This window comes from Pelodiscus sinensis, chromosome 7 (genome assembly GCF_052426305.1).
Source record: "Pelodiscus sinensis isolate ZL-2025 chromosome 7, ASM5242630v1, whole genome shotgun sequence".
Taxonomy (NCBI): Eukaryota; Metazoa; Chordata; order Testudines; family Trionychidae; genus Pelodiscus; species Pelodiscus sinensis.
This window is the reverse complement of record NC_143058.1, coordinates 22,258,516-22,284,038: the sequence shown is the minus strand read 5'-3', so window position 1 is coordinate 22,284,038 and position 25,523 is coordinate 22,258,516. Positions and strand designations below refer to the sequence as shown.

The 25,523-nt window shown below is 40.0% G+C and overlaps 1 protein-coding gene across 1 annotated transcript in view; it reads left to right on the top strand.

Moving 5' to 3' along the window:
• Window positions 1-25,523, top strand: part of LRP1B (LDL receptor related protein 1B) — a 1,362,068-nt gene that overhangs the window by 1,145,568 nt on the left and 190,977 nt on the right. Inside the window, exon 60 of the mRNA XM_089779714.1 lies at window positions 2,558-2,757. Within this exon, the coding sequence (XP_089635840.1) occupies window positions 2,558-2,757 (200 nt within the window). The remainder of the gene's footprint in view (window positions 1-2,557; window positions 2,758-25,523) is intronic.

The window sequence follows — 25,523 nt, the reverse complement described above, 5'->3', positions numbered from 1 at the left end:
TTGGAAGTTCAGCATAAGAATATCCCATAGACCAGTGGCAAAGGCTCTCCCGTGAAAACTGAAAGAATCAACTTCAACTCTCTTTGTCTCCTCTGGTAGAAGGGGTTCTTGAAGTGGAAGTGCCCTACATTGCAGGTGTTTATCCCTGCCCTTGCCACCCCTAGCAGTGTTTTATATAAACTTCTTTTATAAAGGTCCAGTTCAATAGTAATATCTGAGCACACTTACCTGACCAGCTCCCCTTCCCACTGTAAAGGGTTGCAGTGCACATGTGCTAGGGTCAGAATGATAGGTGCTTAGAGAAATTTTACTTCACAAATTCAGGCACTTAAAGTAGGTATCTGTAGGATGCAGCTGAGTAACAGTTTTCTAATTTTCATGTTTTCTGAATCCCAGTGGAGCCTGATTCTGTGATTTAGCATCTAAAGTGTGAGGACGCCCAAGTCCTTTAGTGAAGTTAGCCCTAAGAGCAGAAGTCCAATAATGTGAAAATGAAAAAGAATTATACATTTAGTAAATTAAATCTTTGAAGACTGGTAAATACAGAATCCTATTGCTGTTTCACAACTACTCTTCAAAGTCAAACCATACATTAGCTTTTCTTTTTGCTTGGTGTTAGCTTTCAGCATTGATTTCTTGTGATGTTTTATGAAGGCTGTACTGTAAAACAAATTGTTTAAACATAAGTAAGTCAAAAATATAAATCAATATATTGAAAGTTACTCTGATTATGTGCAAAAGATAGAACAGCACAGAAGAAGAAAGACATTACACTAGGTTTGGTATCGTATGATTTATTTATACACAGAGATGTGACAACAATAGACAAAGAATTATAAACACAGTTGATCTTTGAAAATGAGTAAGGAGGATTATCCTTGTAATGTGAGGACTTTTGTCTGTGTGTAAAAGACAGGAAGTATTTAGTATTACATCACAACTTATCTAATTTCTAATTAAAGAATCTTCCAGTTCCTTTTCTTTCTCTTTCACATTCCAACAAAAAAGGCCTCTTAGACAGGATAGCTAGTTTAGTTATGTTTGCAATTAATTTTCCCCTGTCATTTAATGAGAATGCGCTCAACTAATTTCCTAGCAGGCAATATTTTCAAAATTGTCCTTGTAAGCATGTGTATCACTACCCACAACATGCTTAGTTCCCAAGAGCCTTTGGGATAGGCAACTTGACCCCGTTCTAGTCACTTATAGAGGTGCCCACCAATACCAGGTTAATATGGTTGTATTTATACTAAAGCTGAGCCAGATAAACTAAAATAATTAACCTTTTCTGCTTTCCCCAAAACCATTCTTAGATAACAATCCATCTGTTAATCCACATATAAAGGTCAGGTGTTTGTTCCCTACAGAAGAGAAGTGATAGGTACATATGCCATGAGGTTGAAACAAGTAAACAATACAATGGGACCCTTTGTGCCCATGTTTGCATTTCGGAGTCAACATCTTACTACATTTTTTCTCACCTCTACATTGGTCAGTATCTCATGAGAAAAAATTATTATAGAACTCAAACAAAATATCTCCTTACAATTATTTTTAAATGTAACAAATGCCAGTCATTATGGCTGAGTATTCACAATCAACAGAAAAAGAAAGCAAAACCAAAATCCTCATACAATGTGATGTTCTCTCATTTTTGACTGTTATAGAAACACATCTTTCTCCATCAGTATTCTCTCCTTTTTTAATCTTGACAAAAGTACTCTCCTTGCAATGGTTTGGAGTTCATCCATTATGAAAGGATGTAATTTCTGTGTAATGGTGTGATTAATACAGTTAATGTATAAAATATAAACAACTGACATTTCAATATAGTACGTTGAACCTCTCTAGTGCGGCACTCTGGTCTGGAAACCTCCATGGTCCAGCATGATTTTAGTTAGCCAGATGTCCACTTATCATGGGTGTGGGCAAGTTTCCTATCATCTCATAAAATTTGCTTACACCCACCAGTCCTGGCTCTCAGTGTTCTGTGCTGTTATTAGCTCTAATTTACCTAAGAGCCCAGTAAGCAGTTGAAGTGTTGGTATTGCTGCTAGACAATATTGACCTCCCATGGTCTGGCAAAATCTCTTGCATGGCACAGGTCAAGTCCTGGGTACCAAACTAGAAAGGTTCAACTTGTATTATATTTTACCTTCCTGAAATTATTTTGGCAATAACATTATTGCAGGATGTTAGACTCGCTTAGCAAAATCATGATGATACTTCAGAATTTAAGGGTGGCAATCTTTAATCAGATATGACATACTTAGTCCATTATGAGCTTTTCCTTTCATGGTTTAAATATAGATGCAAAGCCACATCAGTATCTCTAACATGGTGGCTCATTCATCTATAAATATACTTTGGGCTATGAAGTTGTAAAGTTTTACTTGGAAAAAATCCTCAAATGAGCAAAAATGGAATGTGGAAGAACTATGGAATAATTACTGGATAATATTAAAAACCAACAAAATAAATTATGAACAACATTAGGTGCTATGTGTTAGTGCCTTTGAAGCTGTAAATAAAATAATTATTGATTTTGTTTTCCTAGATATTTGTACTGGATTGATTGCTGTGAGTATCCTCACATTGGTCGTGTTGGTATGGATGGCACCAATCAAACTGTTGTCATAGAAACACAAATTTCCAGACCTACTGCTCTTACAATAGATTATGTCAACCGTAGACTCTACTGGGCTGATGGAAATCATCTTGAGTTTTCTGACATGGATGGATTTCATAGACATAAAGGTTGGTCAAACAGCTGTAAATATTCAATTTTTGACATTTCTTATTTTTAATTAAAGTTGTATTATAATAGGAAAAAGAGCTTTTATATTTTAAATATGCACTGCTTTTTTGTAACTATTTTAAGAATCAGAATGTGAATTTATTTCCATCATTAAGCAGAATACTAAATGATACTTCTTGAAAAGAAAACAGTATTCTTTCTCCTCCTGCATAAGCCAAATTTAGACAAAATCAAAGAGGTAAATTTCTTTTTTTTGTATTTCTTCATTATTTCCTCTGCTGTGGCCAACACATATATTTGCTAGATTACTCCTCATGAACACTGACTTTGTTGTAGATGTTGGCTGCCAACATGAAATCCTGCAGGGCAAAAACCTTATTCCTTATAAAAGCCTTTTTAGCATTCTTTTAATGCATGCAAATGTACAGCAATTCCTATCTGTGAAACATCTCTTTTATCAAAAGAAAGCAAAAATTCTAAATAGGGACTGAGTTTTCTGAATAGTCCAAATACATTATTCAATAGTAAGACTTCTTTTCCCTTGGTTGAACTAAGCAGTCATTTTTAATGTGTTTTATTTATTAGCATAGAAATGTTACCCGTAAAGCTGCTGTTGTCATAAATAATATGCTGCCTTTTAGTATACAAGATTACATATTCTTTAGGAAGAGAGTTATTATGGAGTGGCAATATTTTCAATTGTAAAAGAGAACATTTAGTTTCTATAATAAAGCTTGATTCTGCCCAACCCTTACTCTAAAATCTTCAAACAGTAAGTACTGACCTCGGCTAGAGCTCAGTGACAAACTACATATGTCTATTAACAAGGAAATATTTAATAACCCAATGAATTTAAGGGTGAAAATGAGCTTTAGCAAAAGTCAACTAAGTCAAATAAAACTACTTTCTTCAATGAGTAATGGTTATGGTCTATTGAAAACTACTCTCCTTGACAGGCACACATGTATCGCTGAACCATATTCTTTTGGATATATGTCGGTAAGCTTTTGAGATGCAGCTATCAAAAGAGTTCTATCCACTATTAGCTATGACAAAGCCTTAGAAGAAGCAGTAAAAGTACAACTCCACTGTATGTACTGGTAAATAGGGAAATCTAGATAATAGGAGATGAGTTCAGAAAGGTCTTGTCCAGAATGAAGGGTGGAGGGGAAGGAAAACTTAGAAGACTAGAAAGGGAGAGCTATCTCTCTCCCCCTTGAGACATCCAAACTAAGGTCAGAGCATAAAATTACTTTTTTCGAATCTGCAAGCATTTCTTTCCTTTCCATAACAAACTAGACAGTAAAGCTCAGTTTATCTTATGTAAGCGTAAACTGAGGTATTTTAAACAAACCGTTTGTTTTCCTTTTTTTCCCCATGTTCATTAATAAGTCCTGGGCAATAGGGACCTGTGCTCTATTCTATGACATACATTGGAAAAACAGGTAGATTGTTTTGAGTGAGCAAGAAGAGGGGACTGGAGTTTGGAGATGTGTTGTTGAAAGACCAGAGAACTGAATGAAGGCAGACCCTGTCCCAGCAAAGTAGGGAGACTCCCTCCCCCAGCATCAAGGTCTGAGGCTAACCCTACCCTTGGGGAAGAGGAGCATGAGCAGAGTCCATACTGCCCAAGAATAGGAGCAAAGGGTGGCACCCTCACCCATCCCACCAAAGGGAGCTGTGGGTCTCATCATAGTCACGCTGGCCATTTTTCACATAACATTACCCCCCCCTCCCCGCCCATGCTGCCTTGAATGAGGCTGCCTTCTATTTGTTTCTGCATATTTGCCACATAATGAAGAGTGAGAACTTAAACCCGAATTTAAGCTTAAACAAGTTATGATTTTAGAATTCAAAGATTGCGAGGTTTTATGAATCCCTGATTTGTTTATTTTTCATTGGATACCCAGAAAGCTGGTGAATTTTATTCTTTATTATTATTTTCCTTTGGCAACTGAATTTTTAAATTGGTAAAAAAGGTTTATTGTCAATGTTCAGTAGAAAACTTTTATTCTGCAAATAGGAATGTGTGTTTTCTAATTCCATGCTTTTGAAGCAAGACAGAAAAGTAGGGTTTTTTAAGTTGTAGAGGGGAAGGATTCTCTTATACTTCAAAAGAATTATTTGGTCTGGGATCTGAGTGATGGATTAAATGATGTCTGCTGAAACTGCTGAAAATCATTTGCAAACTATTCCTCCTAAGTAAACTTTGTAACTGTTTTATTGCCACAGCACAAAGTCTCTCAGTAGCTTTACTCATCACTGATCCTTGGGTTTTCACAATTCTCCTGTATTTTCACATATTCAGCCATTTCTACTCCTTTCCTCTCTCCCAGGCTATGTCTACACTACAGAGGTATTTTTGGAAAAACGACTGTTTTTCCAAAAAAATGTCACGTCCACACTGCAAGCGCGTTCTTTTGAAAAAAATTTGAAAGAACAGAGGGTTTTTTCTGACATTGGTGAACCTCTTTCTATGAGGAAGAAGCCTTTTCCCGAACGAGCTCTTTCGGGAAAAGGCGTGTGTGGATGGGGAAGAGGGAGTTCTTTCAAAAGAAATGGGAAGAGGAAAAAGCACAGGTGTCCTAGTGGCCACTCCGTCCATAGCAATCATAGCTTAAATGCAAGATAGCGTCTATTCAGTGTGGACGCTGTCTTTCAAAGAAGCAGATCGCTTTTTCAATGCACTTTAGCAGCATGGCTCCAGCTTCGTGAAGGATTAGATTACATGAGAATCTGAATTTTATTTTAAAGTAAAACATGAGTTTTTATGTCTCAAGGTTATGAAGAAAAGCTTCTAAACATGTAGTTCATATGTACAATGGAGTAACAATTACCTTAGTCTACAGACAGCCTGGAACAACGGGCATGAACCAGTGGTCCCTCTAATTTTCTTTCAGTGTTAATTTCAAAACTTACTGCTGCACGGGCCCCCAACAGTACCATCTCAGCAGAGAATAGTATGTGTAGCAAGACCAGCCAGTGCAATAATGGGTGAACATCTGCTGTGTCCCCACATTTCTAGTAAAAAAAGAGAGACACTTCTTGATACCCTTGCTACTCCTGAGAGGAAGAGTGCTTCATCTGCTGCTGGCTCTGCCTCTTTGGGATGGGAGGGTTCACTCAGCATCACCATGGTGTAGAAGCAGGGCCACAGGCAAACCCTTTGGTGTGATGTTTCTAGGGATCTGGCTTATTCAAATCCTTTCTTGGCTGCACTGTGTATACCCACAAGCACATAGGTTAAAATACCGAGGACATCTCTCTGAGGAGTTTCAGACTTCTGGGTAATATGGTTTTGTTTACTTTTGCCACAAACCATTGCAGATTTCATGTACATTTAATACAAAGATGATTCCAAACAGTGTGTCTACATAGCAAGCCCAACTTACACATGATAGTCTTGCAAAAAAGTATCCCCTTTTCTTAATCCTGTGGAAAAGACCTATTTCCTGTTTGCAGTCGAGTACCATTTTCTTCACATCTACTCTCAAAGGTACTGATGACGGACACCTGCACATTCAAGAAGGAAGCTGACATGGACCACCTTCAGACACAAGGCCTTTTGTCTCCCCAGGAAACTCATCGCCACATATATTTCTAGATGCTCAGAGCCGTATGTTTAGCATAGGCAGCATTTCTATCTTGTCTTTCTGGGATTTGCTCAGTCCTCACCAGATGGTTATGCATCGGGGGCTGTGTCTACACTGAGCCAATTATTCCGGAAAATAAGCCGCTTTTCCGGAATAAGCTGTGACCTGTCTTCACTGGCCCTTGAATTTCCGGAAAAGCAATGACGCTCTACTGTACAAAATCAGCCGCTATTCCGGCAAAACTATTCTGCTCCCACTCGGGCATAAGTCCTTATTCCGGAATACTGTTCCAGAAAAGGGCCAGTGTAGACAGCCCAGTAGTCTTTTCCAGAAAAAAGCCCCGATCGCGAAAATGGCGATCAGGGCTCTTTTCCGGAAAAGCGCGTCTACATTGGCCACAGACGCTTTTCCGGAAAAAGGGCTTTTCCGGAAAAGCAGCCTGCCAATGTAGATGCTCCTTTTCTGGAAAAACTGAAAACGGAATAGTATTCCATTTTAAGCAGTTCCGGAAATTCATGCCAGTGTAGACACGGCCTATTAGTATTTCCAGATGCCCTCTTACGTCAACTTAGCAAGCTTTTCTCATTCAACCATGGCTGTCCTACAAAGTATTTTTCTCAACAAGTGTAATCTCTCAACAAATCCAAAGCCCTCTTATTGAAGCCTGTCCCCCTCATTAGACTCACATAACCTCTTCACTGAAGGTTCATGCAAAACTACCTCGTTTCTCTCTTCCCAGTCTTCTTGCTACAGTTTGATCTCTCTTCCTGTTCAGTCTTTTACCCATCCTTTGCTTACCCTACAGTCTTGTTCAGCCCTTCTTACTGCATGCTGAAGTATGGCCTCATATTCTTTTACTTTCTGTCTTTCCTTCCTTTGCTTTCCTTTGAACTTTCCCTCTATGCCAATATTCATTCCACCTGCAGCATCTATCTTTCATCCAGTACTTCTGGTTTACTTCTGGTGTATGTTGAACTTCTCACACTGTATAAGAATGCAGTATTTAACTGTACTTTCAGTAAAGGGGGCTCACAGAATTGCCAAGCACATGGGCAAGATATGGGGATGGGTGACTCCATGCTTCCAGAAGGAGTGGGGTTGTGAACTAGCCCCCACCACACCATCAGACCTAGCACTACCTGGAGAGTTCTGGCAGTGTTAAAGGGCCTGGCCCAGGACCCAGGAAGTGGTGGCTGGGCACTCTGGATCCTTTTGAATCACCAGGCCTCAGGGCAACTGCCCCCTTTGCTCCTCCTCTGGCAGACCCAACAGAGAAACAGAGATGGTATGTAGGTCTGTAAGGTGAGAAGGATGGTTTATAAGAGGAGAATTGCATGGACATAGCTGGGACAGTGGGAAACTGGAAGCCACTATATGAGAACTGGACCTTGTGGTTGGGCATTGGGTCACAACAATCCAGGTTAGTCTAGTGTGGACTTGTCTTCACCTACAAAGCTACAGCGGCATACTCTCACTGCTGTAGAGCATCAGTGTAGATATTTCCTGCTTTCATGGAAGGAATTCTCCTGATTGCACAGGTAATCTCTCCAAGAGGCAATAGCAAGCTTGATGGAAGAATTCCACTACTGATCTAGCTCTGTTTGCACAGGGACCTAGACTGGCTTAACTCTAATTTTCTAGTATTGACCAGGCCTTAAGTACTGTTATCCTCCTAAAAGTGACTAAAATAGTGGGATTCAGTATTGTGGGACCTCTCAATAACATCTGACTTCACTAATAATGTGCTTTGGAGGATAGGGTCAAAACTCAAAATGATCTGGGCAAACTAGAAAAATGGTCTGAGGTAGACAGGATGAAGTTTAGTAAGGACAAATGCAAAGTACTCCACTTAGGAAGGAACAATCAGTTTCACACATACAGAATGGGAAATGATTGTTTATGAAGGAGTACTGCTGAAAGGGATCTAGGAGTCATAGTGGACGACAAGTTAAAAATGAGTCAACAGTTTGACACTATTGCAAAAAAAGTAAACATGATTCTGAGATGCATTAATAGGAGAGTTGTGATCAAGACATGAGAAGTCATTCTTCCGCTCTACTCTGTGCTGATTACGTCTCAATTGGAGTACTCTGTCTGGTTCTGGGCACCACATTTCAAGAAAGATATAGAGAAATTCGAGAAGGTCCAGAGAAGAGCAGCAAAAATGATTAAAAGTCTAGAAAACATGACCTATGAGGGAAGACTGAAAAAACTGGGCTTGTTTAGTTTAGAAAAGAGAATACTGAGAGGGGACATGTTTTCAGAGAGGTTTTCAAGTATCTAAAAGGGTGTCATAGGAAGGAGGGGGGGGGGGGAATTGTTCTCCCTAGCCTCTGAGGATAGGACAAGAAGCAATGGGCTTAATTTGCAGCAAGGGAGGTTTAGTTTCAACACCAGGAAAAACTTCCTGCCTGTCAAAGTGGTCAAACACTGGAATGAATTATCTAGGGGAGTTGTGGGATCTCCATCACTGGAGATATTTAAAAGCAGTTTAGACAGACATCTGTCAGGGATAATCTAGACAGTTCTTGGTCCTGCCATGAGAGAAGTGGACTGGACTTGATGACCTCTTAAGGTCACTTCCAGTTCCACTGTTCTATTATTCTATGAATAATAAAGATTCTGGTGCTGAATCAGAAATAGCAATGCTGTTAATGGTGCAGGAGTGGTAAAGGCATTTAATTCACTTTCTACTCATTATATGAGTTATGAAAATGTGTGTAAAAAAGGTGTTTGCTCAAAGGGAGCAAATTAATTAAGACAGTGCCATATTATGCACAAATCACTTTTCTGATCATAATAGCACTTCAGCCAAATCAATACAGGCAGTCCCCGGGTTATGTACAAGATAGGGACTGTAGGTTTGTTCTTAAGTTGAATTTGTATGTAATTCGAAACTGGTACATATTGTAGGGGAAACTCTAGCCAAACATTTCTCCAGAGCTCAGTTTTATTCTCCCACACCTCACTTCCCTCAGTCCTTTATTCTCAAGCTGAGGTGTTTGCTGAGAAAAGCCGCTCCGCGTCTCCCTGGTCTGCTGGGGGGGGGGGGGTGAGGTGCTAGCTTAATGTCTCCCTGGTCTGCTGGGGGGAACCAGCTAGTGCGGGGTTGCCTCACATTTGTAAGTAGGGATCCGATGTAAGTCGGCTCCATGTAACCCGGGGACTGCCTGTAATAAACAATTGGGGTTTATTCATTAGAGAGGAATAGTGTGGTTTGTATCAGTCCTTATAGGAATAAAAGGTTATTTATCCCTAAGGGTATGTCTTCACTACAGCGTTATTTTGAAATAGCTTATTTCGAAATACAGGCAGTCCCCAGGTTACGTGGATCCGACTTATGTTGGATCTCTACTTAAGAACAAGGTGAGGAAACCCTGCACTAGCTGCGCCCCCCCTTCCCCCCAGCAGACTGCCGAGATGCGCCGCGGCGGTCTCGCCGCCCTTGTCCTCCGCGTCGAGAAAAGCTGACCAGGGAGACGCGGAGCAAAGCCACGGAGGATGCGGGCGGCGGGACTGTGGCGAGAAAAGCCTGGTCTGCTGGGGGGGAGAGCAGCTAGTGCGCCCCCCCCCCAGGAGACCAGGCTTTTCTCACCGCTAGTCAGTGGCTGAATCAGGACGCCTGGGGTAGAGAAGCTGGGGGGCTGCCGGGTTGATCCTCCCAGTGCCGAGGTGCGGTGCTGTGGGGACCTACCCAGCAGCATCCCAGCTGCTCTGTCCCAGGCATCCAGATTCAGCCGCTGTTGAAACTGCTCAGCGGCTGATTCCAGGAAGCCTGGGGCAGAGCAGCTCTGCCTCGGACTTCCTGTAGTCAGCCACTGGTCAGTTTCAGCAGCGGCTGACTTGAGGATACCTAGAGCAGAGCAGCTGGGGTGCTGCCGGGTTGGTCCCGCCGCGCCGAGGAGCAGCGCTACCAGACCAACCTAGCAGTACTCCAGCTGCTCTGCCCCAGGCATGTCCGATTCAGCCGCTGCTGGTCAGTTTCAACTGTGGCTGAATCTGGAAGCCTGGGACAGAGCAGCTGGGGCACTGCCGCGTTGGTCCCCACAGCGCTTCACCTCGGCGCTGCGGGGACCAACCTGGCAGCACCCCAGCTGCTCTACCCCAGGCATCCCCAAGTCAGCTGCTGCTGAAACTGATCAGCGGCTGATTCCAGGAAGCCTGGGGCAAAGCAGCTCTGCCTCGGGCTTCCTGTAGTCAGCCGCTGGTAAGTTTCAGCAGCGGCTGAATCGGGGACACCTGGGGTACAATATGTACCAGTTCCGACTTACATACAAATTCAACTTAAGAACAAACCTACAGTCCCTATCTTGTACATAACAACCTGGGGACTGCCTGTAACATGTCTAGACACAAAATTCATTTTGAAATAGTGTTTTGCTATTTCTAAATAGCGCGTCCACACTGATAGGATGCTGAATCGCATTTAAGGCTGGCCGGAACCGGTCTGGCAGGACATCAGGTCCGGAGTTACCTTGTATGGCTGCTGCCTGAGGCTATCTGAGACTTGTGCTTAAAGGTAACCCACAGACAGCTGGTTCTAAGGTTTCCCTGATTATTTTCTTATCTTGCTAAGGGACAGTAAAGCATTTTTTTTCTCTGTGTGCTCAGCTCAGGGCTGGCAGGCTTGGAGCTGGCACAGGCACTGTGGCCAGAGTCTACCCCTTTAAGGGCTCCAGGGGCGGAGGGACGGAGAAGAGTTTTCTTGGTTGTGCCCAGAGTGTCCAGCAGGGCACCCTGGGAAGGGCTGGAGGCCCCCTATTTCAAAATGAGCATCTACACAGCACTTATTTCAAAATAGAAATTTCTAAATTGGCACTATTCCTCGTGGAATGAAGTTCACCAATTTCAAAATAAGCCCTCCACTATTTTGATTTAATTTCAAAATAGCGGTTTGACTGTGTAGATCATAATTGACGGCTGTTATTTCAAAATAACTTTGCTGTGTAGACATACCCTAAGTAATACATTATTCAGAGTATTCAGGTGCTAATATTTTAATAACTAGTACATTAAATGTAATAAACAAAATTAGTATGGAATGACACAATACATCTGAAAGAGAAGTTGTCTGTCATGTGGATTAATTACTGGCACAGGGATATTTTATTTTATTTTTGTTCAGCCACAAAATTCGAAAATCAAAAAAACAGTTTGTCCAGTGATTATGAAATGGCGTTTTGTTTTGTTTTTGTTTTGCTTAGCTTTTGAGGGTTTGTGTAACCTTTTGCGTGTGTGTTATGTGTTTTAGCAAAGGTATCTAAATTTCTAAATTAAACATTTTGAAATTGAAAGTTGTAAGATTTTGTTCTGAGCATGTCAAAATGAAACTTTTTTTTTCCATTTTGGTGAAAACTAATTAATGTTTAAGTTCTATTCCTGAATTTGTTGGTCTAGGTAATTCATTTCATATTATTTTAAAGAAGTTTTATATTTAATGAAGGTGCTAATCTCTTGCTAGGCAATTGTACATCTTCATCAAATGTTTTGAAAAACATATTGGATAGGAAGAAGAAGTGGTTATAAATTCAACTAATATTTTACATTCCTGAGATTTAAGCCTTACTTCACTTGAATTTTCCAGAATTTTGATTAGTTGTTTGTCTTCATAGTAGGTCACAGGTGGAAGGGAAAGCAGTTCATCCTGCTTTTATACTGGTTTTAAATTATTAGGGTTCAAATTATAATATATGCAGCAAGGTCAATGCATTAGGATTATAAGAATAATCAGTTTATAATTTGTGACAAATCAAATTGCTAAATAAAAATGTTTCATTGCAAAGGGAAGGAAAAAATCAGAAAGATAAGATTTTTTTCATTAGTGATGTATGAAGATAAATCAATAGCTGTCATTGATCAAGGTCTTAGGAAGCTTGCAGAATGCTTAAACCTTCAATGAAGGAAAGGAAAAGAAAAGAAAAAAGGCTGCATCAAAAAGACTATATTTCAGTATGCATTATGATTCTTTTTCTTCATTTTTTTGTCATTCACATTCCATGCAAACTGTAGATTTTATAGGCGATTATTTGAAAACATTGCGGATGTTCTGTTGTTTACAACATAATAAAAGTTAATGAAAAGAAGCAAAATACAATTTAGCCACTACAGAAATGTTTCTCAACCAGTAACATAAATTGAAATTTACTGTCATTTCTGAAATATCTGATAGCTACAACCTTCACTCATGCCTTACCTTTGTGGCACTGGGAAAATATTTATATTAAATTGTGTGTTTATATTAGAACACCTTTTGTTGAGATATATGGATTAACTTGCTTAAATTTTATTTATCTGATTAATAAGGTCAGTTGTTAGTTGATTTCATTATAATATAATTTTCTCTGAAGTCAATAAACAACAGTATAGTCTTCCTATACAATTCCAGGAAAAACACAGATGGAGAATCCATAGAAGGGTAATATCTTCAGTAAAAAAAATTACATACTTGAGAAGTTCATTAAAATTATGTATGTGCTTTATAGTCAAATTTTCCAGACCATAGTAATGATCCATATTATTGTCTTCTCTTATCGTTTAAATCAGTAATACTCAGATTACAGTGGTTCAGGAACCAAATTATTGTTCAACATTACCCAAAAGAGCCATAGTAGCATGAATTCATTGTTTCATTTACTAGAGTACTATATATTCATATTTAAACAGTATGTCAGGGGAAATGTCACACATACACACACTAGGGCAGTCATTTTGCTCTACAAATATAGATAAAGGAATATAATTTTTATAATGAATGACCAAGAATTATTATTTTATCAACTACAGTTGGTTAATAACATCGTAAAAACATCCTGAATGGTTAATTACTTTGGTTAAAAATTAAATCACACAATGTTTCAAAATCATGTATGGCAAAGAGTAGCAAAAGAGCCACTAAAGAGCCACTTGTGACTCACAAGTCTTAATGTGAGTATCATTGTGTTAGGGTACATCTAGACTACAGAGTTTTTCCAGGGTATCCCGGAAAAGCTCTGCTGCATCCAAGGAATGCATTTGCTTTTCCGAAAAAAAGTGTCAGAAAAGTGGATGCGTTTTGTCAGCATTCCTGTAAACCTCGTTTTATGAGGAAGAAGGGATATTCTGAAAGAGAAGTTTTGTTTCCCAAAATCTGGCCCTATGTAGACGGGCCAAATATCTGAAAAGCCTCTTTTGGAAGAAAAGCAAGAAAAGACGCAAATTGATTTTCTTTGTAGTGTAGACTTAGCCTTAGATACTTTGTCATCACCCATGTCTATGCACTTCAAATCTGCTAATTCTGCATAGTTTTGAAGAATAATCCCATTGAAAAAAACCTCCTGGTTTTGTATATTTTTTTCTTATTCTACTCTTACCAATAAGAGAATTCTTGATCTCACATTCCAACAATGGATGATACCATGAAAGCCAGTGGTTAGCATAAAAAGAATTATCTGTCTAAATTCAGGAATGGATCTGGTCAGTCTGGGTATGTCTACACTACAAAGTTAGTTCGAACTAACGGATGTTAGTTCGAACTAACTTTCATAGGTGCTACACTAGCGCTCCGTTAGTTCGAATGTAATTTGAACTAATGGAGCGCTTAGTTCGAACTAGGTAATCCTCATTCCATGAGGATTAAGCCTAGTTTGAACTAGCTAGTTCGAATTAAAGGGTGTGTAGCCCCTTAATTCGAACTAGTGGGAGGCTAGCCCTCTCCAGGTTTCCCTGGTGGCCACACTGGCCAACACCAGGGAAACTCTACTGCCCCCCTCCCGGCCCTGGACCCCTTAAAGGGGCACGAGCTGGCTACGGCGCCCGTGTCAGGTGCAAGCCTGCCGGCACCCAGCCAGCAGACCCTGCACCTGGCACGGATCGAGCCACCCACCCGATGTCCCCCAGCCCTCCCCCTCTTCCTGGGACCAGGCTGGCGGCTCCTGGGAGCTTGCCCGGGACCGAAAGAGGCGGGCACCCGCCTGGGCTAGTGTGGACATCATGGACCTCGTCCACGATCTCCGCACTAGGCACAGGAAAGTGGCCGGCTTGGGCAGGAGAGCTGCCAGCCTGGCCACCCAGGAGCAGGTGTGCAAGAGAATCAAGGGGGTCCACTGAGACCCCCGACCCTGACCCCTGAGCTTACAATGGCCGTCCTGGATCAGACCAAAGGTCCATCTAGCCCAGTAGCCTGTCTGCCGACAGCGGCCAACCCTAGGAACCCTGGAGGGGATGGACCGAAGACAGTCACCAAGCCATTTGTCTTGTGCCATCCCTCTCCAGCCTTCCACAAACCTTGGGCAGGGACACCACTCCTACCCCCTGGCTAATCATAGAATCATAGAATCATAGGACTGGAAGGGACCTCAAGAGGTCATCGAGTCCAGCCCCCCGCCCTCAAGGCAGGACCAAGCTCCACCTACGCCATCCCTGACAGATGTCTATCTAACCTGTTCTTAAATATCTCCAGAGATGGAGATGTCACCACCTCCCTTGGCAATTTATTCCAATATTTGACCACCCTGACAGTTAGGAATTTTTTCCTAATGTCTAATCTAAACCTCCCCTGCTGCACTTTAAGCCCATTACTCCTTGTCCTGTCCTCAGAAACCAAGAGGAACAAATTTTCTCCTTCCTCCTTGTGACACCCTTTTAGATATTTGAAAGCTGCTATCATGTCCCCCCTTAATCTTCTTTTTTCCAAACTAAACAAGCCCAGTTCATGTAGCCTGGCTTCATAGGTCATGTTCTCTAGACCATTCTTGTCGCTCTTCTCTGTACCCTTTCCAATTTCTCCACATCTTTCTTGAAATGTGGCGCCCAGAACTGGAGACAGTACTCCAGCTGAGGCCTAACTAGTGCAGAGTAGAGCACCAGAATGACTTCACGAGTTTTGCTTACAACACACCTGTTGATACAACCTAGAATCATATTTGCTTTTTTTGCAACAGCATCACACTGTTGACTCATATTCAACTTGTGGTCCACTATGACCCCTAGATCCCTTTCTGCCATGCTCCTTCCTAGACAGTCGCTTCCCATCTTGTATGTATGGAACTGATTGTTCCTTCCTAAGTGGAGCACTTTGCATTTCTCTTTATTAAACCTCATCCTGTTTACCTCTGACCATTTCTCTAACTTGCTAAGGTCATTTTGAATTATGTCCCTATCCTCCAAAGAAGTCGCAACCCCACCCAGTTTGGTATCATCGGCAAACTTATTGGGATAGAGAGTACGCTTATTATCTACATCATTGATGAAGATATTGAACAGTACGGGTCCCAAAACAGACCCTTGAGGAACTCCACTTGTTATCCCTTCCCAGCAGGATTTAGAACCGTTAACAACTACTCTCTGACTATGGTTATCCAGCCAATTATGCACCCACCTTATCGTGGCCCTATCTAAGTTATATTTGCCTAATTTATCAATAAGAATATCATGCGAGACCGTATCAAATGCCTTACTAAAGTCTAGGTATATGACAACCACCGCTTCTCCCTTATCCACAAGGCTCGTTATCTTATCAAAGAAAGCTATCAGATTAGTTTGGCATGACTTGTTCTTCACAAACCCATGCTGGCTATTCCCTATCACTTTATTACCTTCCAAGTGTTTGCATATGATTTCCTTAATTACCTGCTCCATTATCTTCCCTGGGACAGACGTTAAACTGACCCAACCTCCATGACTTGATCTCACTTCCCTTTAAACTCTGTTCCAGTTCTAGCCTTCACAGCCTCCTGCAGCAAGGAGTTCCACAGGTTGACTCTTTGCTTTGTGAAGAACAACTTTCTGTTACTAGTTTGAAGCCTGCTACCCATTCCTTTCCTTTGGTGTCCTCGGCCGTGTCCAGACTCAGGGTTTTTTTCGGGAAAAGTAGCCTTTTCCCGAAAAAACTTCCCCTGTGTCCAGACTCAAGCCGCGTTCTTTCGAAATTATTTCGAAAGAACGCGGCTTTTCTTTCGATGGCGGTAAACCTCGTTTCACGAGGAAGAACGCCTTCTTTCGAAAGTTCCTCTTTCGAAAGAAGGCGTTCTTCAATGTAAATAGGGCTTCTTCAAAAGAGAGCATCCAGACTCGCTGGGTGCTCTCTTTCGAAAAAGCGGATAGCTCTTTCAAAAGATCCACCTACAGTCTAGACTCGATCTTTCGAAAGAGGCTCTTTCGAAAGAAGCCTGCAGTCTAGACATAGCCCTCTAGTCCTTCTTTATGGGAACTAACAAAGAACTTTTCCGTATGCACCGTCTCCACCCAACTCCTGCTTTTAGAGACCTCTATCCTGTCCTCCCTCCATCTCCTCTTTTCTAAGCTGAAAAGTCCCAATCTCTTTAGCCTCTCTTCATATGGGACCTGTTCCCAACCCCTGATCATTTTAGTTGCCCTCCACTCTCCCAGCCTCTCTCTTCCCCTCTCCCACCTCCTTTTCCCAGTCTCCCCCAGTTTTGTTCAATAAAGACAGATTCCATTTTGGAAGACATGTTATCTTTATTTTGTACATCAAGAAGAGAGGCTAGGGAAGGGTAAGTGGAAGGAGGTGAAGGAGGAATGGGGCACGAGCCCCCGATGGGGAGGACTGGGCTGGCTCTGCGGGCTTCTGGGGGTGGAACCTCTCCTGCAGCCCCCCAATTGCCCCCTCTCCCCAGATGGTAGCCTGCGGCAAGTGCAGCCGGGCTGATGGCCGAGTGTTGTGATGTGCCCAGTGTGGGCACTCAGGGTACTCCAAGCCAGGACTGCTTTGCAAGCGGGGCACCCCTGAGAACTGTCTGTCCGGGGTGGGGGTCGGGACCCTTTAAGCACAGCCCTCGGCTAGCCTGAGACAGCATCTCCACACTCTAAGTCCTCCTCTGATGCCCTGCCGGCACTGCTTCCGGCCATCCTTAACCCTGCTTCAGGGTCCACTTAATGTGGACGCGTTAGTTCAAATTAGCAAAATGCTAATTCGAACTAGTTTTTAGTTCTAGATGCATTAGTTCGAATTAGCTTAGTTCGAATTAGCTTAGTTCGAACTAAGTTAGTTCAAATTAGCGCTGTAGTGTAGACATACCCTCTGAGAGAAGCCCTACTATAGGCTGAGTGGTCTTCTTTAGTTCATTCACTGATGTGCTATAAACTGTGAGGGGAAAAAGGCCATACATTTAGATGACAGTGAGACTCCTGCATCATGCATAATAAAGTTTTCAACTCTCAAAGAATCCTCTTAAAAACTGGGTGTCAGGAGTGTCTAATAATATAGGCACATGTTGGGAAGAAGAGACCTTTCCTCAGAAACTTCTGTTACTCATCATGAATATCAAGTATGAAGGGTTGAAATTAAAACAATATTGAACTCAAGAGATTGCATTTTACACCACAGTCAGATGAATGGAGCATCCAATCTATTTTAATGCACTTGAATTTAGTTCTGGAGACTGAAGTTCTCGAGTTATCAATATGTCATTGACAATTGGCCATGGCAATACAAGCATGCCCATACTTCTCACTTGTAAACATGTTTTCATTTCTAACCTGGATGTATAACTACCTATTTAAAGTATTGAGATTCTTTATGTCCATTCAGCCCTTGAATGCTGAGCTATGACTGATTTCATTTTTCTCAATTGTCCTGGTTTGGTATTGAGGATAATAAGACCACTTCAGCTTCTAGAGCTTCTCAATTCAATGCTCTTTCAGAGCATACAATTCAATAAGGAAAATATTTTTTAAAATGTATTTAGATTATTCAAAAATACAAAGTGGATACAGTAATCTATGTATTGGCCAGTTTTTCTAATGAAAGATAAAGTTCTTAAGATCTGGGAAAAGTACTTGGTGTTATAACTAAATTCAATGTGGAACAGACCGCAGCATAAGATGTTAACATATATTGCAAGAGACCACTCAAGGTGAAGTGGGTAGTTAATCCTTCCACAATCATACGATAAAGGAGGATTAGTAGGTTACATAAGTCTCGTCTTTATTACCTCCATGATTTTTTATTTCTAGCAAAGTTATGAATTTCAGGTATTAGGCTCATCTTTTAAAGGTATTGTGCAGGTTTTCAGAATTTGAGTTGAAAGGTAAAATATGGAGAGCTCATTCTGTGACAAATGTTCAGACACGGTTAATATGGTGTTTCTGTTTATCATTTTTTTGTGAGTTTAGATGAGATCATAGTGATTGTCTAGTTTCACCCACACAGTTGTTATTCATTGGTTGAGGTACCCCACATATTATAATATGCATGTGTAGGACTCGTATCTTGAAAGCTGTGTTGTGGGAGTATCGTGGTAGCAATGAATACAGTGGGGTTTGAATCTATTGTTATGGCAAGCTCCAGTGCTGAGTTAAGATGGTGTGTCCTCAAAAAAGCTGAAAGTTAGTATTGGTCTCTGTGACTTGAGACTGTGGTGATTGGGAGCTGCAGATCCTCCATTACATGTAGGATTAGGGGCCTGTGGAGTATGTCCACCACCTCTGGTGACCTTCAGTGCTCCATGTCCCTGGGGCAGTGGGAGTACCGTGCAGCTCCTTACTGCTGAGGGTGGTGGGAAAATCCCCCCACCAGCTCTCTGCCTCTCAGGGCAGTGGGGAACCCCCCTAGCTCCCAGCTGCTGTAAGCCACCAAAGGAGCAGGCAGTTCTGGAATGCTGCTGAGGAACCCAAGCTCCTAACCCCCATGAGCCGTGGGAAGTCCCCAAGCTTCCAGTTCCCACAGGCACCAGGGGATTCCTGGAGCTGCAGGCTCCTAGTCTCTACAATTCCTAGTCCCTACCACTGCCCTCACCTGAAATAGTGTGGGGACCCACAGATCACCATTTTGTGAGGGATATTTTAGTAAAAGTTAGGGACAGTTCACAGTTTCCATGATTTTTTTCTGTTTTACCTTTGAGCTGTTCTTGGCTTTTACTAAAAATATCATTGACAAAATCTTAACCTTAGACCTCATCTGTGAGGAACTTCATGAGGTTGGTGGCGGGGGCAGGGGAGGAGTTGTTTGAAAGCCAAAAGAGTACATTCAGTGAATATTTTTTCAGGATATGGTCCCCATTGAGTGTGGGTTGTAATTGTTTACTATGTGGGTTATATTAGGATTGCAAGTGACAACAATGTGTGTAGGTTGGTGGGTTTTGGTCTTATATTGAAGCACATTCTCTGATGCCTTTGGTTGACCATGACGTAATCTACAGCTGTGGAGAAGTGTCTTTGTTTGGTAAAGGTGGTTTTAAATCTATTAAGGTGCATATCCCAGAACATTTTCCTGGAGCATATATTATGGAACCTGAGTGCCTGGGAGTAGATAACAGATTTTATGTTGTGTTTGAGGTTCTTATTGGGTCTGTGAAAATAGGTTAGGTGACTTGTGGGTTTCTCATAGTTTTCTGTTATAGGCCATTTTTGAAGCACATTGTGTTGTCTAGAAAGATAATGCTGGTGTGAGAATATTCTAGAGAAAGTTTGATGGATGGTCAGTTGAAATTGTGGTAGAAATCTGTGAGGGAGTTTAGGTTGTTGGTGTAGTGTATGAAAATATCATTGATGTATCTCACATACCCTATAATTGTGTTGCATTTTCCAGAATTTTTTTCATGAATTGGCCTATAAAGAAGTTGGAATATTGGCATGCTAGTATATCCAGTGCGGTTTCCAGGGTTTGGATAAAGCAGTAGTGTTTTTTAAAATTATTAAAATTTAGTTGTTTTAGTCAATCAACTATATTCTGAAATGCAGTCTCTGGATTGTAATATGTAATATCGTATCCTACACACTAACTGAATGGCCCTGCAAATTAGTGATAATGAGAAAATGAGATTTTATATTATATTCTACTACTCTTGAATCTTTTTTTTCATTAACACACAATTTAATCTAAATTTTTGGATGTACCCACAATCCATCAAAGTTATGATAAAATGTAAATTTGGCTTGCTTTTTTGAATATGTATTATGAGAATATGGAAAACCCTAAATTTAGACTTAAAGATAACTTACTTTTAACCATTTCCTAATATGTCTGTACTGGGGGTGTCCTTTTTTAGTATTCTACTGCAAGGACTCTAAGTCACAGTTCTTGAGTGGTTAAGAGAGAATGGATTCCAGGAGCGAGTTTTTCATTGGAGGTGAAATATGCAGAAGGCAAGATCAAGAACAATGTGCAAAAGCCCCACTAAGTGCAATTTCCATAATGTATGTATGAACATAACTTTGAGCTGCCCCTCTGCACAGGGATGAATATCAACTTGAGAGGAAATTCCTATTTAATGCAGAAGTACAATATTGACATCCTTCAACAATTCTTTTTTTTTTTATCAAAAGCAGCAGAAACACTCACAAGTCATAGAAGTAGACACTCTTCCAGAACTCAAACTGAAATAACTCTTCAGTGAGCTACAGGTTTTATCTGAACAGGAGATGTTTCTTTTTCTGCTGCCTTTCTCAAATACTGCAGTCAGCCTGGTTTTACACTAGAGTATCTTCATTAATGTTAGTAGAAGCACTCTAGATTTTTTATTCCAGGAGCACACAGTGCCTTAAGATGCCCTCTTCGGTTAGCTAAGGATTCCCAAACTGTATGTAGGACAATATCATACTATCACAAAATGAGAGTGGTTACCCACTCTCTCTTTGCATAGGACATAAATGCTGACAAATAACGTGTCATTAATGCACTAAAAAGTGATTATCTCATTCATCTCCTCTTTATCAGGAAACCATAGAGTTGGCAGTGACCTAGAAGACTTCCTGAAGCTGCATAACTACAAATAGTTTCTGTAGAAAATCCTCCCAAACCCAGTTTTCCATTAATATGAAATTCTTGTCACAGACTTGTTCACTACAGAAGATAACACCAAGTACTGTATTTGAATTTCTTCTTCAGAAGAAATCTGAGCCCAGTTTCCCTGATTATGTTTTTTTCTCTTCAGTGGTCTCCAGGACTCCTATGTACTTTCCCTCTAATTGTCCTGTTCCCCCTCTCCCAAAAAATATCCAAAATTAGATTGGACAAGGCTTCAGTCATCATGATAATTCCATGCTTACCAAGAAAGTTTTGACTGTTGGACCTATTACGGCTGTCCTGGAAGCTTCCCATAAATGTTCCATCCTTTCAAAACAAAATATCCCCAAATGACAGTAAGATACTGCACTCAGATCCACAGTTGTTTCATCTCTGGCTTAGATGATGACAGACTGAGCATCAACTGACAAAGATTGTTCCCTAAAATTTTTAAAAAATCCTTATTAAAAATGGAAAATATTTCACTAGGAAGACACACTACTTGAAATGGAAAATATTTTCCATATAGGCAATTCAAAAGAATATTAACCCAGTGGGGGCTCTGACACTGAAGTTGTTGCTCTCTAAATAATACTGAAACACACAGTGTTGTCACTTATGTTCACCTTTGTTTAGTATACCTGGTTTTCTCACATCCTGTAGCACTCAAATTCCTCAAACACTTTTATTTGTACTTGTGATACAGCTTCCACATCCTTCCATAAATTCCAGATAGTGATGAAAATCTCTCCTGAATCTTGTATTTGATTCTGAGACAAAAGAAGGTCAACCTGTATATTTTGAATTTCTCTAGAACCTTCCTCGATTACCTTAACAGGATCAAGCCTTATATGCCCCTTTGTGGCCTATCTAATACATTAAAAAGCTAAGCTGTCTTATCAGAGAATTTCAATGTGGGTTGCACAATGTATTTCCACCTGCTTTAAATGTCAAGGTACACTGCACCAATGAACAGAGAGCATTATCTTCATTTGCCAGAAGCTAGGAATGAGTGACAAGGATGGATTACTTGATAATTTTCTGTTCTGTTCATTGTCTCTGGGTCACCTGGCATTGGCCATTGTTAGAACACAGGGTACTGCATTAAATGGACTTTTGGTCTGACCCAGTATAGCCATTGTTATACCTACTTCAGAGATGTCTCTTTCCAATAATTGCAATAACCTACTATCTGATACATTTGACACAGCAATTAGGTTAGATGCCAATTTTATAATAATAATTCAATCTTAGTTTGACTAACACAGCTGAAATTCCTTACTTCAGCTGTTCAGAGAAGATACTACTTCGAAGTCCTGAAAGTGGGATCCATCCTGATATATCCTTGAAGAACAAAGAACAATTAACTACCATACAGTCACTGTAGCTTTTAAAAATGTTAGGGTCTGTATAGTTTCCATAATCCATCCCCACTTTTTTGGGTCTCCAACAGCATTGTCTTTGAACTGTAAAGGAGCTGAGGAACGGTTGCTGCTCCACTGTTTTTATGCCCTAAGATGAGAGCATGAGGAGTCACAACATACATTTTTGGCCCTGACGGATACTGCTAGTAAAAAAAAAATCCAGTTGTGCACAGCCCACACTGTGTGCAAAATGACTAGAATATCTTGAAGAACCACAATTATTCTAGGGTTAAGTAACCCCTCAATAGTGCTTTTTCTAGATTCCTTTTAAGATGGCCTCGATCAGACCTCCTACCTTTACAACCTCCATCCCAACAGTATCATAAATACAGACTTTTGTAAATCTCTGCTGTATTACATAAAGATATTGGTGTTCCTTATACCAGCACATGTATTGAAATTTACTGAGAGAGCAGTCTTTGCTACCTTAGACCTGCTCACGGCACTACAGTTCCTCATTCTATACTAATTGCATCTAATTTTTCTCTCGGTCCTTTCTACATAGTCATGTTTCCTGATAAAAATTTCTTTGGCAAGAAAAGCCTCCTAAATCTCTGCTCTTGAAAGACACTACATTTTCCTTTTAGGGCAAATTAGTCCACTCCAGAGCCATCTGTGGTTCCATTCTTCCTTTTATATGTCACATGAAATCATTCCCTAAACATCATTAACCAAAGGACAAAGTGTGCTATATGTCAAAAGCAAGAAGAACAAGGTAAAAATACACCTGAATAAAACCAACCACAGTTTAAGAAACCGCATATTTATTTTCTTCAATCCTAAATATCTAGATCTGAAGGCATTCAAATCCTCTACGTCAAATATGAATGAAATGCTGTATCACTTGAAGATTTCCAGCTTAAGAGATTTATTCCCATCAACATATTCTGTGGAAGCAGCCATCATAGAATAAATGTAAAATTGTTATCTTGTCATAAATCAAAATTTTTGTAATAACCAGACTTCTACTGTGTAGAAGCATTCTTTGGTGGAAGGGTGTTCTATGAAGTGATTACACATAGGCTGAGATACTAACTTTAGGGAAGAAGAAACATTATTTGTTTGCCTTTCTCTCACACTTTTAAAAAAATTTTTATTTCTTGATCTAACTAAGATATCTCAAATTCAGGAACCAGAATACAACTTTCTCCACATCTTTATTCCCTTCCCAGATTGAGCTCTTCCCATTTAAACTAAGTCGGGAGGGCATTTTTACAGTCACCTCTTTAGTGTCAATGAATGTAGTTAACATAGTGAAGGAAGGTTAGATATTTATATGTAGTCAACTAATAAATATTTATGCTGATATTTTATAGGTTGTATAAATTTAAGCTTCTAACTCTCATTAAAAATAATGGGAACTGGGTATTCATTCTTTCTCGGTTTTAGTAAGTGGGGGGTGCTTTTGAAAGGGTTTTGTTAAGCCGTAAAGGAAGCCTCATGATTAGGTATGAATGTCTTCTGATGTTTCGTGAAAAGGGGCACAAATACAAAATTTTATATTAGGACAAATGTCAGCCTCAGAAATCAACTAACTTGGTAATTCATTTTTCATTGTAAACTTTTGTTACTTTACATTTTTTTTAATTCTCCTTTTGGAGAAATAAATCTATCATTTGTGGTAACTCATCCTTTTAATAACCATATGTGAAATACCCCAAGTTAAAATTCTAATTTAATGATTGACCTTAATGCAAACACAGTCCCTATTTTAGTGCTGCTTTGTTGATGACACAGTTACATATCGTACATGACACTGATAAGCAGGAAAGAATCTCCTTTTCAAAAGATTATTACAGCCTTTTAAAAATGTACTACAGCAAACATCGTTAAGGAAAAAACAGTAATGAAAGCCATGCCAGTTATGATTTCTAAATATTAAAAATGATCCTAAAATATTTAAATAGGATTTTTTAGAAAGATTCATAATTCCAAACAAATGCATGCATCAGTTGACAGTTATGAATAATAGTGCTTTACATGCCAAATATGCCAAACAAGACATACTAGGTGTAGCATAAAAAATGTTATGAACAACTGGAAGATATACTTGTTCACTGCAGAATGAATGACATATCAATGCTTGTACAAGACATGGCAGAATTTGATGTTATGTGTATGAATATATTAAATTATATTGTATAAAGTGAATACCAATTTTCATTATATATGTAACACAAGGATTCTGATGAGTTAGGATGAAAATGCCCCACCACCCAAGCCTACATTTTTAAATACCCTAACATCAATCTTCTGCCTGAATGCAACTCAAATGTTTAAGAAAAACGTATTATACAGTAAGAATGTGTAGGTGCTCTGTGTGTGTTTTATTTCCACCTGAACCACTGCTAACATGAAAAACAGTTTACTGGAGGAGTTGTAGGCAATGTTCAAAGCTTTGGATTTGACTTTGAAATGTATAATAAGCACCTGTTAAGCTTCAGCCCACTCAAAGTTTTTACTTTTTTCAAGGTTTATTCAGCAATTCAATATAGTTGTTTTTTATACGGTTTTCTTTTAATTGGGTCTACTTGTCCACTATGTATACCAGGTGCATGCAGTTTCTAAGAAAAAAGCATCACCTGTCTCCAGGTTTTATTCTGCAACAGAGGGTTTTAAGTAATTTGAAAATATCAGCTTCATACTAGTAATTTCATTTTTCACCATATGGTTCAGGACAGTAGGTCAGATTTGTGAATTCAGTCCTGTCTTTTCAAAAGAACCTCAAACGTAACAAAATTTGTCTGCCATCTCCTCATCATAATTACATATTTTATAGTTTTTTCCCCAAAAGTAAAGCTGGGTTTGTTTAATTTTACAAAAGTAAATGTTAACCATGCTTGTTTGGTGTCGATGTTAATCTCCTTCAGAGCAATGTGGGCCATATTCTGCTGTCCTTGTACGTGTCACTGTATGCTACTTCTCAAGATCTTCAGTGTTTTCAATGGAAGAATTCATGGAATAACATATTACTGAAATCATACTTAGATTTTATAAAGTATAAGAAAAAATGGGTTACAGTGTAG